The sequence below is a fragment of the Callorhinus ursinus genome, unplaced genomic scaffold, assembly GCF_003265705.2.
Source record: "Callorhinus ursinus isolate GAN/ISIS: 27379988/994484 unplaced genomic scaffold, GSC_fseal_2.0 scaffold16, whole genome shotgun sequence".
NCBI classification, from domain to species: domain Eukaryota; kingdom Metazoa; phylum Chordata; class Mammalia; order Carnivora; family Otariidae; genus Callorhinus; species Callorhinus ursinus.
The window spans coordinates 16,251,378-16,270,180 of record NW_027397078.1 but is presented as its reverse complement, the minus strand read 5'-3'; the positions used below and the strand labels follow the sequence as shown (position 1 = coordinate 16,270,180).

Sequence of the window (18,803 nt, the reverse complement as noted above, 5' to 3'; positions counted from 1 at the left end):
AATGAGATAAGGTCCTTATGCAAGTTGCTATAAGAAGATGTCTCACCAAAGATTTATTATTTACCATGTATACATTAAGAAAGTAAAATTGGCATGGGATGGTCTCAGGAAAGCAATACGTATTTTTGGATTACACACTGAAATAATGTAAATGTATGATCCATTGACAAATTGACATTGCCAATGTTATGGAAAAAATGATGTGGCAAAACAAATTAAGATGCAGTTTTCGTTTGTGTTAAAGGGCCTATTTCCTATGTGAGTTGATTTATTGTGTTCTTAATCTGAAAAACTAATCACTAGCGTTGCAGGAGCCCAAAGTGAGGGGAAACTGCTCACTTTCAGAATGCATAGTAGAAGTCTGAAATTGTACCGTTTTTTTTTTTTTTCCGTTTGTTAGTAGGCCTGTTATTAGGGTAGCAGTTGCAAACATGTGGGTTTGCCAGTAACAACTCACAATTTGTGCAAAGTTGAGTCTTCGAAACTGAGCAAATTTGCTCTCAATTTCCCGCCAGCGCTTGCTGAGCTGGATCTGAGTTGGCTCCACTGCCATTGCGGCCCCATCCTCAGACAAGCCCTCAGCTTGCCTGCGCACCGCATTCAGCTCCTCTTTCTTCTTCTGCAATTCACGGTCAATTTCCTATTGAGCAAAACCAATACAGGGCCCAGGGCAGTTAGCTAACCACATCAACCAACCCGCAAGCAGCACACACTTCTCTCAGAAATTTCAAAGGCTGTTGTCATTTTATTGTCATGTTCCGTGATTTACAACTATGGAAGCCATCACTGTCATCTTCCCCCAAGGATCCAAATGTTATTTCAGTTATCCTTCGAATGCTCAGTTTTAGATAGGCTAATTAGTAAAATATTTAAATCCATCTAACATTTTCCTTTCTTCTCAATTCCTCTGGTGTTTTGGGGGCTAACCCAAACTGGAGTGGCTACTCATTATTTCTTAGGGACCATCCACATAGAATATAATTTAGAGGGTCAGTGCTTATTTATTTTCTTTTTTAAAGTTTTGAGGAGTTCAACAGAGAACGAAGCAAAATAAAAAGTGTGAAATAATAACAGAAAAAAAACATCTTCGGACAATATGCAAATCAATCTATAGAGATTTGACACTGATGTGTGAAGATGCTCTGATGAAATGAATGTGCTAACATGAGAAAGAAGTCGTCCATATACCGATAAATCATTTGTTCATCTGGAACAAAGATACACAAAGTCAATTACAAGTTCACCAGAAACCATACGACATTTCTTAATTCATTTTACACTGTCTAGAAATAAAACATTTTATTCATTCCACATTATGTCAATTTAAAAAACACTTAATACAATACATTTACCAAAACAAAACACAATACAAGGAAATGCAGCAAATCAGAGAGAACACTAAGGGAGGAAACAACAACATCAACGATTTTAAATACGATCCACACATGTTAAGATAAAGAAATTAAATTGTAGCAATAAAATCTAGTATTGACATTCTAAAACAACATTACCTTTATTTTCCTTTCATCTCTGGGTTCAGGTAGGCTGGCTAACTTTTTTTCAATGTCATCCAAGCATTTCAGGAGATCATCAGCCTGCCTCTTGTACTGATACCACTGGTGAGAAATTTCTAGAGCCTTTTTTCTTCTTTGAGACCTCAAATCCTGTTCATGGTGCAGATATTATTAAAATATCAATATATATGTATAGTACACTTCTGGCTGTAGTTATTTACAAATAATGAACCCCTCATCTTCTTGTACAGCTTCACTTAAATTCACTTTTAAATGTTAAATATACAAAGAGATGATGAAATTAGGTATTTTTGTGGCAGGACCTATTCACACAAAGCTAAGGGAAACTGAACAACCCACTTAAAGTATTTTCTCCTGACATGTGCATAGTTGTTCAGAAATCTTGTCTTATTTGACTAAATGAGTCAACTAAATTATCGTGTAGTCTATGTGAAATACTTTAGTATATGAATACACCTGTATTAACCAGACACTTGCACAAATTTAATGAATTTGTACTTGACTTTTAAAAGACATACAAATTCTAAAATTTGTATCTTCAGCCCTGGGTTCATCAACAAAATTTTAAGTTTACATAGCGAAGCAACTACATTCATGGTTTTAGCAGTCCCCATAAAAATTTTCATTGGCCATGAATATTTTGTGATTAGAAACATGAAATCATCCTAGTTATCATATAAATTGTTTTGAGCTATATACATAGAAATGTGAAAGATACATATCTGTGAGTGTACATGAAAATGACAACTATTATAAAATGCTCTTTCTTTTGCTCTTCCATGGCCAACTTTTTCTTATTATATCAAATCATGTTCCAAATGCAAAATGATGAATTAGTTTAAAAAGAAAAGGGAAGTGCATGGTTTCCAATCAACATGACGAGATAAATAAGGGCAACTGCTTAATAAATCAACAAAGGGGGGCAATTTATCATCTTCCTCCTTACAAGCACACCCAATGTCCTCCCCGATCAATCGAATTTGTTGTAATGCCATTTTACGATAACACAAGGGAATGTAAGAGTTCAGAATACAGCTTTCATTTCTTCGGAACATTAGCAATTAGGGTTTCATGTACAGATTTAACTGGAGCAAAAGAAAATAAGGAATATCAAAGAACTGCTGAAATATTCATTGCTTTGGAAAAGTTCTGACCTTCTTTGAAATATCTCATAAGGACTAGAACTGGAGCCACTTGGCAGGTTAATATAGTTACTGAATTTGGTGGTGTAGATTAGTTTGGCAAGTGGAGCAGATTTTCATAATCACTTTTAACATTTATTTGCAAGAATGATCTAAATTTCATTCTCATTTTGTTCAAAATTGAGGATGTAAAATTTACTGCAGTTTACATTTTTAGTTGAATTTCTAAACCTCCTGTGGAGGTAATAAATTCCTGGGATGAGCCAGATGGAATGCTGCTTTTTTCAAAGGTACCAGGATAAAGCCACGTGAATGAGCACTGAGCCATGTCTTATTCGTGACACAACTCACATCTTTGCCAAGAGAAAGGGCTTGTGGTCATAAAATCTCAAACTCCTTTCATTCCCTAAGCACAAGGTGATGCGTAATGTGTAAAGATGTTTAGAGACATTATATAGATTTCTTTAGAGATATGCCAGATAACCATTAAACACTGCTGTTCAGTAGGACACATATCATCATATGACCACTATAGATGCTTTGGAAAGCCTGGTCACAGTTGGAAGTGTGTGAATTACACAGCTTTCTGATTTTCTGAGCACATTATGGCTTGCTCTTGCACTCCCTCAAGGAAGAGGCCTTTTCTATTTACTATATTTATCAGCAGTTACCTTCAGAACACCTGCTAGCCAATTAGACTTTTCTTGTGGATTCCTTGCGGGCACAATATTGTGTAATTACATTCTCAGCAGTGTTTATTTGGTTGTCTGACTATATGGGGAAAGGTTTTATACTCTTTTTTGCATATAGAAAGCAGACTTCATCCACCTACTAGGTGGATCTACCCACATAACTACATAGCTCTACAAGAGTGATTTACAATGAAAAGTTTGGCAATTAACAGTATTAGAAAATCAGCCATGCATGCCAATAGGGGATACTGAAAAGCACATTAAAAAATAAAAGGTTATTTCACAAAACTCTTCACAAGTCCAGTGTCATGTCAAGAACTTCCTAAATATTATTATAGAAAAACCAACACTATTCTGTCCTTTCTGCACACATCCAGATGAGTCACATGGGTGCTTGAGGCTATACGCTACCGCTGGTTCATACGAGAGTGCCAGATCTTCATCAAGGACATTATTTTTGAGGATTCCTTTATAAATGAAATTAGACTCTCTAGATGCTTAGTTAGTTGCAAAGAGTGACTCTCTTAAAAGCAAAATGAAGTTAATTGGAAAAAAATTTAAGTAGAATCCCAGGCCTTATTAAACAAATATTAGATTACCAGAAAACTGGACCTACTTTAGATAAAATCAATAAAATATAGGCAGCAGAAAACCCACAAAAATATGAATTGGTTATTCTGGCAGTTAAGCAGGTCATTCAAGACAGATGTAAAAGTAATGTAAAAATAATTCTATCAGAAAATTAAATGTATAAACACAATGAATGATGCACTGTAATATTTTCCAAGCACTACTCAGAAAAATTTGTATCAGCCAAAAAAAAAAATTTTTTTTTAAGCAACACTTCCTTCAAAATCGAAGACACCACTCAAAAATGTTAAATAAAGCACACACACTGAACAGGAAAAAAAAATGTATTTTCTGGTGACTAAGACTCTTAAGCAGATTTTATTTATGCACAATATAGTTTACCCTACATATGAGAAAAAAAAAACCACAGGCAAGGTATATTATAATTTTAGCTCTAATACCTTGAGAGCATTATGTTTTGTCTGTAACAGCTGTTGTTTTATCTTTATTTCCTCTCGCTTTCTCTCATCTGTGATTCTTTGTTGTAAGTTGTCTCCTCTTTGCAACAATTCTTTTACAGTACCCTCATTGTCTTCACTCTGATTAAAAACAACAAGTACAGTCTTCATTTTGGTTTTTAATAAGCTGTACATCGTTAAAAAGAGATAATAAAACATATTATTTAAACACACAGAAAAATCCAATTTAAGACTTTCCAGGAAAGTTATTCTAAGATACTATGCTCATAGTTTTGCTTTTATATGGTTTACTTGAACTTTGAAAAGAAGGATCTAGGAAGGACGCCAACGAGTTCAAAAGGATACACCTGATGGGGGGCATTTGCAGGAAGATAATGTTGTAAGGTACTTCGTCATTTCAGACAAGGTACCAATTGGTGTGAAGCATTCTTCTGGCTTTGATTTTTGGTAGATTCCCTGAAATTAGTTTGGAGAAGTGAACTAAACGTGTTATCTATAATGTAACCTAACCCATGTAAAATATGGATGTGGATGCGTGTCAGATGGCAACGATTCTTAACATTTTAACACAGTCCTAAGTGAACATATTTTAAATGTACACTAATTTCTAGTCACCTACTTTGAATAACCTATATGTCCAAATTTAGTACAAATATTAGGGCATTATTAAATAATGTGTTCAATCACTGCTGCCGAATATTGCAACTAGTTTCTAAAAATACATCAGATATGCATGTTGTTTTTAAATAAATGCAATCCAGTAAGTATTAAAATATGGATTAGGAAAATTCCTTGAAAATTATTTTCAGTATGCATTTAGCTTTTAAACTCCAAGAATAATATTTTCATTTACTTTGAAAGAAAACTATTTGAATAAGTGCCAGTCTAATATGGTAGCATATGTGACCATTTGATTTTTCACTTCTAGTTTCCTATCTTTCTTTCAACTCAGTATATGAAAGCTTTCTTTTGAGGAGGTTCACCCTGCAGTGGTACTCAAGGTACTCTAATGAGCTAAGAATAACAAATATTAGACAATTTTTTTTAAAGTCACATGTATGTGTATTTGTGTGTAATCATCCATAGTACTCAAACGCTACCTATCTAAATCTGCAGTGCATATTTAAACTGCTATACGCAACTGAAGAATTATTTATTTTTTTCAGAGGAATGGCATTTTATCTGAGATTTGTCAATTACTAGTGTAATAAAATAAAACGGACATATGTTTATCATCTGTGAAAGACCTTATTTATTTTAAAAAGTCTTTCCCTTTTAGTTTTTCCTTTGCTGGGGCTGAGGACAAAAAAATAAACAACAACAACAACAACAAAAACCTGCTTCACTTCTTCTCCCACAGCAGGTAAGGGCTAGCCATAGGGCAGAGCTGGTGAACAGCCCGAGGTAAGCAGTACTCTTTTTCACCTCAGCACCCTCTGGTTTCTTCTTTGACATGAAGGAGAGGTAGCTGTACCTCAGCATCTTGGAAAGCCTCCTCTTGGCTTTCTTTTGCTGAGCTGAGTTGGCAAAGCTACCGAACCCCATATACAGGGAGTACTGATTGATTCAGGCTGCTCTAGGAATTCAGAATTGATACCAGTGCAAACTAAGATTGGTGGAAAATAGTTTTCCTATTGCTTCACATGCCTACTAACTAAAATTCATATATTGCCTTTTAATGTCATTTTAAAGCATTGTCTGAGAATTTCCTAACATTGATACATGTCTGAGAAATCTCAAGCATGATATATGTAGAAGTTAAGAATGCCATGTTGGTGATGGCTGTGGAAGAGGGAAAAGGAAATTGTGACAAGGACGTGGAAGGAGAAAAAAGTCAGTGAAAAGAGGTGTGATGCAGAAATATTCAAGCCAGAGAGAAATGTAACAGACATTTTGAAATTAATCAGGGTTGAAGGAGAATGTTATGAGTTTGGGAACAGCCCACATGGTTATATTTCTTTACTCCCATGAAATAAGCAGCATGAATTTATACATATTTTAGACATCTATTGTACTATTTCATCAACTTTTTGTGAAAACCACTTTGTGGTAAACTTTAATAAATATTTTTTATATTGTGTCTAATACCCTCCCTCTGAAATAAATGTTATATTACCAAAATCATGACTGACACAAAACACCATCCATCCTTGATGGCTGAGTTTCTTATTAAATTTCCGATTTATTTTCTAATTTAACTCTTTTCCCTCCATTACATTTTGTCCTCTGAGTTTGAAAATAGGACAGGTCAAAGCAAAACTGCGGAACTACTTCTTAGGATCTGCAAGTGCTCCTATGTGACCATACCACAGTAATCTGGCATTCATAATAAACATTCAACCAGAATACTTTGCATTTGTAATAAATCATTAGAATCACAAAATGTGCAAGGTATGCGCCGAGAACTTAGTTGGAGACTTGAGTTATCTAATTTCTTTCCAAATATTTATTCATTTCCACTCCTAGGTCATTCATACTTGTATCACACCAATTTACCATATCTTTATTGAAGTCTTCCTCTTTCAGATTCACCCCCTGCTGAATTTCAGCCTCCAGTGGTTCAAGCAATTTTTGTATATCTGAGTTAAACTGCTCCAATTCCTTCAAAGGAATGGAGGCCTAAAAAAAAAGATAGTGCTAATTTAAATCAAAATTACTTTTTATTAGAAACATAAATGCAAAAAATTACATTTGTTCAACCTCCTGTTGTTAAAATAATGACATGCATTATGCTTCCATATTATATTTTATGAAGGCTTTGAAATACAAGTGGGAAAGCACCTGAGGATGCAAATAAAGACAAACATTTAACATCATCAGAGCTGAACATACATGCAAGATAATGCAATTTGTCATTCTCTTTTTTCAACAAAAGTTCATTTCCATATATTTGATTGAGCTAATTGTTCATATTCTAAAGTTGAATTTGATCTTATTTAAAATATTCTGATATAAATACCATTTGCGTAAATATGTCTTATCAGAAATTGCGTCATTCACCAAGTAACAGTAACCTCAGGTAGAAAAGCAGAATTGTCTCCTTACCCTCAGAAAAACTACATGGCAATCTGCTCCAATATTTTAAATGACATTTTTAGCATGGAAAATTTGACAGGCACGCTCTCATAAGACAAACAATGCCATGAGCTTGCCTTAGGAATACTTTCTTTGGTAGCACAAAAAATTCAAATGAATGAACCCAGAATATTTCACATAAAAAATCTGAATATATTTTCCAACTTGACAAACATAAGTTTCTTTCATTTTGAAATTTATATTGACCATAGTCTCAAAAAACTTTAAAGCCCCTTTTTTCTAAAGAAACCACTTGAAGAGGAGTGATGATTAAAAATGCATTGGAAATCAAATATATATTCAAAAGAGTGGGCAATATTTAATTATCAAAGTTCAAACAGTTAATAAAATAAATATGCTATTGATCTTTACCCTGTATTCAATTTCTTTGCATTAAAACACTAAAAATATTTTATACCTGATAGCTTCTGAAAACTCATAGATGACATATAGAAATCTTATTTTCTTACAGAGCTAAACATTTGCCCATTTGTAAAACCAATTCAGGAACGACCCCTGGTGTCTTATGCCAGGACGACGGCATGCATCAAGTCTGGTCCCCACCTACTGTTCCCCATCACATGCCCAGTCATAATCTTACTCTTTCTTTATTAAACAGCATCTCCTAGAGGACAATAAAGATAAGTGTTCAAGGAAAAAACAAATATCTACTCCTGAAAAAGTGAATAATCAAATAATATTAACGAGAATGTGATTCGCACATACAACACAAATAGACACTTATCTGTCAGGCACTTTTACACACACCAGAAAGGATTTATGGGCTCTTTTTAAAAAGTGACTTATTTTCAGTATTATTTTTAAATCCTAATGAACATTTGCAATTTGAAATGTCATAGTTGGCTCTTGAACCAGTACAGAATGGGAGTATTGTAAATATGCTTAAGGGACATTTCCACCGCTGTATTATAAACATACCTCTACACTTTTAAAACATATTTCTCAAAGTATTATAAATGCAAAAAGATGAACAACTTTTCGAATCATAACTAAACAATCTTATTTTGATACTATTTTGTGTTATTGAATTGTTCACATTTGCTAATATTTAATTAGAGCAACTGCATTGTTCTACATAATTATGTGAAAATACAACAATAGGTATTTTTAAAATAACTTTTATTGAGTGCTTGGGTGTCAGAATAACATGGGTCCATTTGCAGGCAGATTTATCTATTTTACTTCTATGCATGCTACCTCTCTAGCTCACCCTCTCTCCCCATAATCAAATACAGGGTGTAGTTTCAAAGGCTCAGAACTTGGGCCTCCAAGCATCTTTCTCAATACTCCTTGCCTAATGCATTGTATTATCTTCCCAAATTTAACTATAACTTTCACAGTATCTCCCAGATATTCATCTTAAGCTGAATTTTTGAATTCAACATAGACTTTCCAATAGCCAGCTGATTTCTTAGAGTTCAACGTGTCTAGAAGTGAGCTCATTATCTTTCCCCCCAAGCTGCTTGCAACACCAACTTCCCTAGTTCTGTAATAGAAGACCTTTTTTTTTTTTTTCCCTCAGTCACCCAGGCTTAAAGTGTGAGTCATGTTATTTTTCAACACTTCACTCTAATATCTAATCAAATCAAATAATTGTGAATTCATTCACCATGATCTACTTGCTTTCTATTCCCAGAGATAGCATCTCTTATAGTCCTTACACAGGAGTTAAGGCAATAACCTCCTTACAGGGGTATAATCTCCTTCTCATATGACCAGTTCTATCCTGTGCACTGTGATCAGGTCAATATGTTCCAAAAACATGGCTTTCATTAAGTTATTTCTCTATTCAAGAAGTGTAAGTAGAATGAAGTCTAAACTCCAGCACGATAGTCAAGACTTCCCCTAATATTGCCCCAAGGACCTTTCTAGCCTTATTTAAGTGCTCTTAATATCAAGCTTTCTTACAGGCCTATTGGTGAACTCTGGGTACTTCCCTGCTTCTTGGCCCTTAGAATTTTTTTTTTTTTAATCTTCTGGTGAAGAGCCTATGCTCCTGCATGAGAATGCCAAAACTGAATCTGGGCTCCACCATTTAGTAGCTGGGGAACTTTGGACAAGTTATGTGTCCCCCTTGAACTCCAGTTTCTTTATTTGTAACATGAAGATAAGAAGGATATCTACCGCATAGGGTTGTTATGAGGATCAAATGTAGTTAGAATGTTGTCTGAGAAACAATAAATGCTCAATAAATATGGGTTATCATTTTCTCCCCAAATCCTATGTATCCATATGACATACAATAAATGCTCGACAAGTACTGACTTGGTCTCCTCTCAAAATCGTACCCATCCGTTGACTCTGTTAAAAGATTCTCTTTTGAAAACATATGGTTTATGAAGGATAAAATAAATGCTTGTTGCCAGAGCATTTCTATTTTACCAAGGTAACTGACAAAATCATTAAATTCCAAAGGTGAGCATGGAGAAACTGAGACTCAGTTTGGTAATACTGTGTCATTCTGAACAACAAAACTTGTTGATTAATTAATCTGTATCAATGCACAGGGTAGTTTCAAAGAAGATGCCAAAGGGCTTTGTATTTCTTCTGCTCTGTGCGGTATTTTCATCAGGAAATATTTGGAGACACAAAGAGCATGCAAAAAGACATGCAACGAGAAGGATGAGTTCCATGAACACCCCATGAAGATAAGGTATTTGTCAAGTCTTGTTCAACCTGGAGTCACTCTTGGTACATAGTAGGCACTCATAAATGAATATTGCCCGACAAACTAAGTAAATGAATGACTAATCATGGGGTAGTAGAATAAACATTTCAGGGAGCTCTTGAATGGTCTAGAATTTTAAATAACCCAATTTTTGTTCTATAAAATTGAAAAGACCTGATTGGCCAAATTCTAGTAACAGTGATACCACAAAGTACAAAAACAATATAAGCAGACACAAATAGCTTTTAGGAAATACTACCACAAAATGATTTACTAATTAATCAAGCAAGATAATGCAAACTTAGATTTTATTAGTAGTATATGTAGGGTCTGGATTTCCTGATCAAAGATTACTCTGCATTTGTTTAAGAGGCCATTATACAGATTAGGGATTTGAATTATTCTGTGTGGTTCCAAAGTGAATAACTTGAATCAATGGGTAGAAATTTACTTGGAGCCTCAATTTTAGTTTAATACAGGAACAACTGATTAGTGCCAAAATTTTTTTCTTTCTTAAAAGCACTAATTTTAAAGTAGTGAGTTTCCCATTGCTGAAAATATACAAGCAGAGGCAGGATGATGATGTATTAGGATATGTTAGGAATAAGACACTTTTCACATGAATACTTCCCTAAGATTTTATCAACTTAGAGTAAATTCTCTCCTCTGAATTCAAAGGGTTTTGTCTGTAGCAATGGAGCTACACAGAAATATAATGCAAGTCATATATGTAATTTTAAATGTTTTAGATGCCATACTAAAAAGTAAAAAGAAACAGATGAAATTAATTGTAATAATGTTTTATTTACCTAATTTCCCCAAATACCATATAAGCCTATAATTGATATAAAATTAAGAAGATACTTTACATTCACTTTCTCCTATTAAGACTTCAAAAACCACTATGTATTTTACACATCTTAATTTGGAGTAGCCACATTTCAAATGCTCAACAGCCATATGTGGTTTGTGGCTACCTTTTCAGACAGTACAGATCTGTAGTAATTATTATTATTATGACTTTGAAAAGAACAAATAGCTCATTATTAGTTTGAAATCTACCACAAGAGTAATGTCTTACTAATGAGAGTCAAGATGCTAATGTTTTAGTCAATAAATTTTAGTGGATTTAGACAATTCTTACAATGTCCATCTTATTCACTTGCATTCAGATATGTTCTCTGAGAGGAATTTTCCAGAAGCCTTCTGGGGATAGGAAAACTTATGGGAATGGGTTCCACATGATCTATCAGGAGTCTCTATTCCTCATTTAATGTGTACAGTACCCTACATTGTACTTCAGTATCTTACATATTTGAATGTAACGTTATTTTACTTTCAACATTTTATGCTTTGTCTCACCAGATTTTTTAATCCCTGAAGTTCAGAATATATGTTATGTACTCTATTTTCCATAGCAAATATAACTTCTGTTTTTTTTTTTTTTGTATAGAAAAGGTACTTACAATACCAACTACTAGTTTTAGAACATCCAATGTATTAACCGAATTAACCAGTGACCAATTTTGTAACGGAAATAACCATAAGTACTCAACCCAATTATTTTGGCTATACTATTGACCAGATCAGACCAGCCATTTGACACCTGTGTGATTAATACTCTTTGTTCAGAAACAAGGAGTAGGGAAAATTTAGATGCTTCCTTAAGAGTTCACTGGTTTACCACTAGGTCATAACAATTCTACGGCAGGTGCTTCTCTAACCAATTATTTTTATATATCAATACTTGGTCTTTGTTGTTTTGTAATTTAGAATTATTATACAAGTTTATCAAAGAAATGCATAATAAGCAAGCTTCCATAATTTAATAGCTCACTCATGAGTCACCGAAGTTTAAAACATATAAAGTATATAATGCCTGCTTTTTAAACTCAGAATTATGATAAATCACTTAAAGAAATTGAAAGCAATGTGGATAAATCATCTTAATTATTACATAAATTACTATTGAATTCAAAGAAAATATATGACCACAGAAGAACTAGAATCACAATTAAATCACACAAAGTTAGACGATGTACACAAGATAGGTTTTAGAATACACAGAAAATAATCAAATAAAGATTATAATATGGTAGGGAGGAATATAAACCAGGCATAGGTTCTGCACAATTTAATTTTTTACTTACCTTTTCATCTTAACAGCTTTAACATGACTGTGTAGTCATACAAAATACAAATAAAGTAAAACATACGAAAGTTTAATAAACAGATAAATGGACACAAAAGAAAGAAGAGACAGAGAAACTGAGAAAGACAACACTTTGTTTTCCTTGATTTTTTAATGTTTCAGTTTGCTTAACAGCTATTAATTGTGCTTTGCTCTATGATTTAAGATTAATGAAATTTAAGGCTTTGTTAAAGTCTTAGCATTAAAGGTGACTTATATAACAAGTTAACAAACAATAACATACTGAAAAAGGTAAAATTAATTACAAATGGATTCACTGTAAATTGGAATTACTCAGACACACTTTATAATTTTTAAATTGTAACCTTACTTTTAGTTAAATATTACTTCTAAGTGCATAGATACTAACATAATAATGACTGTGTTTACACAGACAGCAAAGTAAACATTTGTTAATATGGACTATGTACTCTCAATAATTGTGATAAATGGCCCCTACATTCAAATTACACTAATATCTAAATCGCAAATAAATAATCTGAGTGCTATAGATTGGTTTAAAAATGCTTCAAATCAATCAGTCTCCTCTTTCCACTCTGCAGCTTTGAAAATTTATTTATCATTACAATGTTGGTATAAAAAATAAAATAATTCATGGAAATCAAAAAGAATAAAGTTTCAAGGACCAGTAACATCCTGTAACACAGAAAAGACATAGTACTGATATGGTATGAAGAGTTATTTCAAATCCAAATATCTGGAGAGGAAAGAAAACTTACAAAGAAAAATATGCATATTAGAAAGACCTATCTAGAATGAAGATAATCACATAGTTTATAGATTCATTCACTCACTTACTTTAAATTCATAAGAGCAAACTCCAAAAAAACATGAGAAATTAAATTTAAGAAATAAAGCAAATTGACTCAGAAGAGTGACACTATATTGGCTGGATTCTTTTACTAGTTAGGTAAGGTACTGGTTTATCTTTGAATGCTTTGAGGATGAGAATGTGAAAATGAGGTAACTTCCCAACCTTGTGGAGTTAATTAAAGGATGTTACCCAGTACATCAGCTTTTGAATTGATGAGATTAATCTCATGGTCATACTTTTCAGAATTAGATAGAAAATATATTGATTTTGTTAAGATATATTGGTGGTTCAAGAATCAGCCCACTGCCTGCTTTTTGTTAAATATAACTTGGAATATTTCTTTACCTCATGATTAAATGAGTTCAGAAGTAGCAGCTGAAATAGGAGAAGAAAGGATTGCACTGTAAAAATATATGAGGGAGACAAATGAATTAAAAGCAAAAATACAACACTTTGGACAACTGTGTGTTTTTTCTTTTTTCTTCCTCCTTCCCTTTCTCCCTTCCTCTCTCATTTCTGCTTTTTTGTTCAATTCTTTTTGTTTTTAATACAAAGAAGTGCACTGAAATCATTGCTTCTTTAGGTGAGATTAGACATGTTTATATTAGCATATAATATACCGACAATCAACACCTGATACTATAAACAGAGGTAATAAAGTACGCTGGGTTTCAGCATGCTGGAGTGGACAAAGCAATGAACCAGGATCTGACATTTTTCTAACCACGCTGTGAGAACATGGGCAACCCACTGGCTCTCATAGTCCCCTGTAAATATCTGAAAGTCCCTGGTCCAAGGAATGATTACTTTTGCATATGATGATGACTGATCAGAGGAATAGTTTTCCTTCTTAAAGGATGACAATCAGGAATCACCAAATAGCTTTACATATTTAAATATCATGCTAATAAGACCCAGTTAGTTCTAGCAAATGACATTGCTCACCAAACTGGATTAACATCTACTTTCAAAACATTTTAAATGATTGTAAGAAGGATTTGTTACTAAATTTTCAACAGAATTAACCTCGATAAAGGGATAGCAAACTACAAATGTGAGAAGAAGTTGTTAATATAGGAATTCTGTTGCTAGGCTCATTTCTTATTTATTTCAGTGAAATAAAATTAGCAGGTATAGTATTACATGGCTTGGATATTAATTTGTTAATATTATTTAAGGATATTAACTGTAATTGTTACATTTTTAGCACCCTACAAATTATGCAATTCCTGTGGAACTTTATCAAAGTTTTTACTTATGTTTTCTGTTATAATTTCTTTCTAGAAAATTTTATTAAACAGTGTATGTGTATATGCATGTGTACAACAATACACATGTATTACCATATAGGGGTGTACACATACAGGCACACACATATGCAAATAAGAATAACCATACCAATTAATGGGCCATGTTCTCTTCTATCCGAGGAGGTGTTAAATTAGAAAGAGACTACGAAGTGGAAAAAGATCAATATATTTGCATTGATAAAGTTGATTACTGAAGATTAGGTATTACTTAAAATTTTCAAATCCAATAAATCTCATTTTGACATTCTAGGTCATGTTTATAAGAGGTATTATTTATTACCCACTGATGTTTAGGAAAGCCAAAACATTTGTCTAAACTATTGTTAACATATTTATACATTACTTTTCACATATAAAGCCACTATTTAAGATAGATTAGACCCAACCACATAGAGTTTTTTTCTTTCCCCTGATTTATTCTCTATTAAATGGGAGACTCACTGGCTTTCTCATAGCTGTGTGTGTGTGTGTGTGTGTGTGTGTGTGTGTGTGTGTGTGTGTGTCTGAAAAGTCTCTGATCCAAAGAACGATTACTTTTCCATCTGCTAACACTGATTGGAGGTCAAAAACTTGACACTGTAATTATAATAGCAACAAAACTATGAATATTTACACATATGATACCAGACAGTCCAAATCTCATGTGACAATTACACTAAATACATATAGAGAAACTGCTTACATGAATTATAAAAGCAATTTTAAGGCCCATTATGGAAATTAAAGAATATAGGGTATAAAATATCTAACGGCACATAACTCTTTTTTTTCCCAATAGCACATAAATCTTAATAAAGAATTGAAGATATAGAAAACAAGTTCACCTTTCTTTTGGTTGGTACGAATTGCAGGGCCAATAATTTAAACATTTCAGCTCCATAGAAATGAAGACAATTTAAATAGGCAAATTATACGTATAAGTTTTATAATATCTTGTAACAAGGTAATTACCTATATTAATAGGATATAGCTAGAAAAAAATCTGTTTAGTCAACATTATTTTGAAATTATTATAATGTGATAAATATATCTTGATGCATATTTTATTCTTGAAACTCATATGTAGACTTTCATACTCAATGAGTCTTGAATTCTGAGACATTTTTCAGCTCACCATCTTCTTGGCCCTCACATGTAATAAAGTCTAGGTTAGTTCTTAATGTCTGTAGACCACTGGTTCTCAAAGTGGATCCCAGATCATTAGCATTGATATCACCTAGAAACTTCTTAGACATGCAAATATCAGGCCACACTCAAGGCCTATTGAATCATAATCTCTGTGGGCAGTAGGGGCAGGCGATAGACAGCAATCTGTGTTTTAACAATTGCTCCGAGTACAGAAAGTTTTGAAAGTCACTGCTCTACACTATCACTTCCTTTTCATTCCCAGAGATACCCCTTTATTTGAGGTACTCAATGTTTCTCATCTAGACTATCACCATGGCTTCCTAACTGGTTTCCCTACTTCCTGTTATTATTCAGTTGAATTCTCTTCCCAACCACTATTGGACTAACCTTTCAACAGTGCATTGAAAACAACAACAACAACAACAACAACAACAACAACAACAAAACATTAAGAACTCCTCATCACCGACTGAATTAAGCATAAACTATTTGTCTGGTTGTCATGACCTCTCCACACTGTGTCTAATCATCCTCTTCATTCTTATCATCCACAACTAAGCTTCATGCTCCATGCTCTACATTTTGTAGGTAAACAATGTACTCTCCACTGAACACTCCATACACTCTTGAGCTTTTTCATAGGTTATCCTGAATTGCTACCTCTTCTATGTTGCTAGAGTGGCTGGTAAATTCACTCAGCATACACTCATTCTTGGCCCAATATCCATGAACATACCTCACTCCACAATTAAACAATAAGCTCCTTGACTTCGTCATACCTTAGCTAGCAATACAGGTACCACAGAACCAAACATTATGACCTAAAATACTACATTGTTGGTAAGAGATCATTCATATTGGTCCCTTTTCCCAACCATTCCTTCAGTAATCCTTTAAGACCTACCTCAACTACCATCTCTCCCAAAATGCAGACTCCCTTCTCCAACTTGGCTTCTCAGAAGATGGAGAGGAGTAGAGCTGCCTTATTTCTGCCCTCTATGCATCTGTTTCCTGTTATCTTCTTTTCCTGACAGTATCTTTCTCATCAGCACCCTGCTACACCACCATGTTCAGAAGCCCTAAGACCGAAAGAGTTGAGACATATTGTCTCCCCCCATTGATTTCATTGACTTTACCTGGGTTAGGAAGTTACCACTGATTCATTTCTATAATTCTGACCATCCCCATTAAAACTGCCATTTTCTCAAACTGATTTCATACAGATTAGGAGAAATTAAGCTTTCTCAAAGCAATCAGATATTACCGACAAACCTAAATGAAATAGGAAAAGGTAGCATTTCATGTCATATTTGGGACAAGCAGAACTTCCTAGCATTTCTTATATTGGTCCACTTGATAATCTATAAGGCTGGTCCTTACAATGGAAATAGCAAAGACATCTTCTTGATCCCAGTCCATTTCCTGTATTATAAACCTACCTCTACACTTTTAAAGGCCAGAAGGAGAAATCAGTCATTCCTCCATTTCTTTTTCCCATCAATTTCTGTCTCAATTCTCAAAATCTGGCCATTCAAAGCTAATATATAATATGATGGAAATAATTGTGGATATGAAGGATTTCTACCATTTTGTTTTTATAAAGTAACATGTAGATTTTTAAAATGTATGTTTTTACATATCTTAAGTCATTTGATCTTTTATTTGCTTAACCAACTGAGCCACCCAGGCGCCCAAGTCATTCGATCTTTACCACAATCTTGAGGTGGCTCTGAGAGGTGAAGTGTCACATCCATGATCACATTCAAAGCAAGTTCTGTGGCTTGAAACTAAGAACTTTTTCCTTTCACCATGCTGTTCCTCATTAATGGTTAAAAGTTCCCACTAGAGAGAGCTGCATCTGATGGACAAGTTCTCAACCAATCTAAACTGAGGACCACAGTGGCCAATGCCTTCCGGATTTTGTAATTTCTTGTCATGGACAGTCTTTGCAGAAGACATAAACTTTGTCTTCTTCACCAAACAATGAATCCAGGGATTGTCAGTAAATTTTCAGGGTAAAATTTTGCTCTACTCAAGTGTCCTTTCTAGTTGACCTTTAAAAGGATCCTGAAGTTAGTTCTTATACAGAGTCTATTTTCTACCCATATATATTCCCAAGCTACTTTAATTTATTTAATCACTGTAGATTTTCTCCAAGATTATTCTTTTAAGTAAAACCTGCCCATAAACTCAACCATAAGAAGGGTATACTCCACCCCAATCTTCCCCATGCATAAGCTCTACTGTATTAGGAGCTTGACTTTGGGATCAAGTCACCTCTGAGAATTCCAGCACTTCCAGAATTACCATACTCTGTAAACAAACACACATACAGGTCATTATTTTAAATTCCTTATTGCATCAACAAAAGATCACTGGGCTGTCACACTTCAGAACTATTAAGAGCTAATCTAACTACTCCTAATTTTAGCTAGTCTAGCCCAGAGACTTTACACTATGTTCTATGGACATAACTTGTATCTCTTGAACCCTACCACAGGAAGGAGAAAGACAAAAGGACAGAAATCACCCATCCACTAACCCTCCTGTTATCCATTTTATACATTCTGTTCTAAATAATAACCCTTGGGGGGGTGGGGGGAGTGGTGGAATGCTTTCCTTTTAAGGATTACTAATCTAGTTTAACTCCTTTATCTTATAAACATTAAAATGGAATTTAAGAGAAACCACATGTTCTGCCTAATGCTGACAAAATTATGCCTCGGATTCCATCTTCCATGCCCACTGCTCTTCATATTATACTATGTGACTGCTGGAATTACCTCATTAATTGAACATCTTCATGAAGATGTACTAGTATTAAGCATGTCAGATGATTGCAATGACTATTTAAGTTTGTGTTCGTAAACAGATATTTTTAAGTATCTTTTGCACCCGTGCATATTTCCATACTCACTAGCACGATGCAATGAACAAATCAGCAAAATGTTGGATAAGCTTTATCTCCATGTTTTTGGTTTCATCATGATGATGGAGCAGAATTATCTCTCAAAGCCCCCAGATGGGGTCACTATCACATCCAGTCATCTTTATTAATTTAGAGAAAAAGGAGTATTTTGAAAAGTGACAATGTGATTCTTTTGTTAATTAATATATAATTGAAAATATTTATTTAAAATCTCTAATGTCTTTCTTC

General features: G+C 33.9%; 1 protein-coding gene across 2 annotated transcripts in view; it reads right to left on the bottom strand.

Moving 5' to 3' along the window:
* DMD (dystrophin) overlaps nucleotides 1-18,803 on the bottom strand; it is a 2,222,747-nt gene that overhangs the window by 1,206,897 nt on the left and 997,047 nt on the right. For both annotated transcript variants that reach the window (XM_073901937.1, XM_025857655.2), the window contains exons 38-41: nucleotides 6,915-7,037; nucleotides 4,401-4,538; nucleotides 1,512-1,664; nucleotides 458-640 (exon numbers count right to left, since the gene is read on the bottom strand). In XM_073901937.1, the coding sequence (XP_073758038.1) occupies nucleotides 458-640; nucleotides 1,512-1,664; nucleotides 4,401-4,538; nucleotides 6,915-7,037 (597 nt within the window). The remainder of the gene's footprint in view (nucleotides 1-457; nucleotides 641-1,511; nucleotides 1,665-4,400; nucleotides 4,539-6,914; nucleotides 7,038-18,803) is intronic.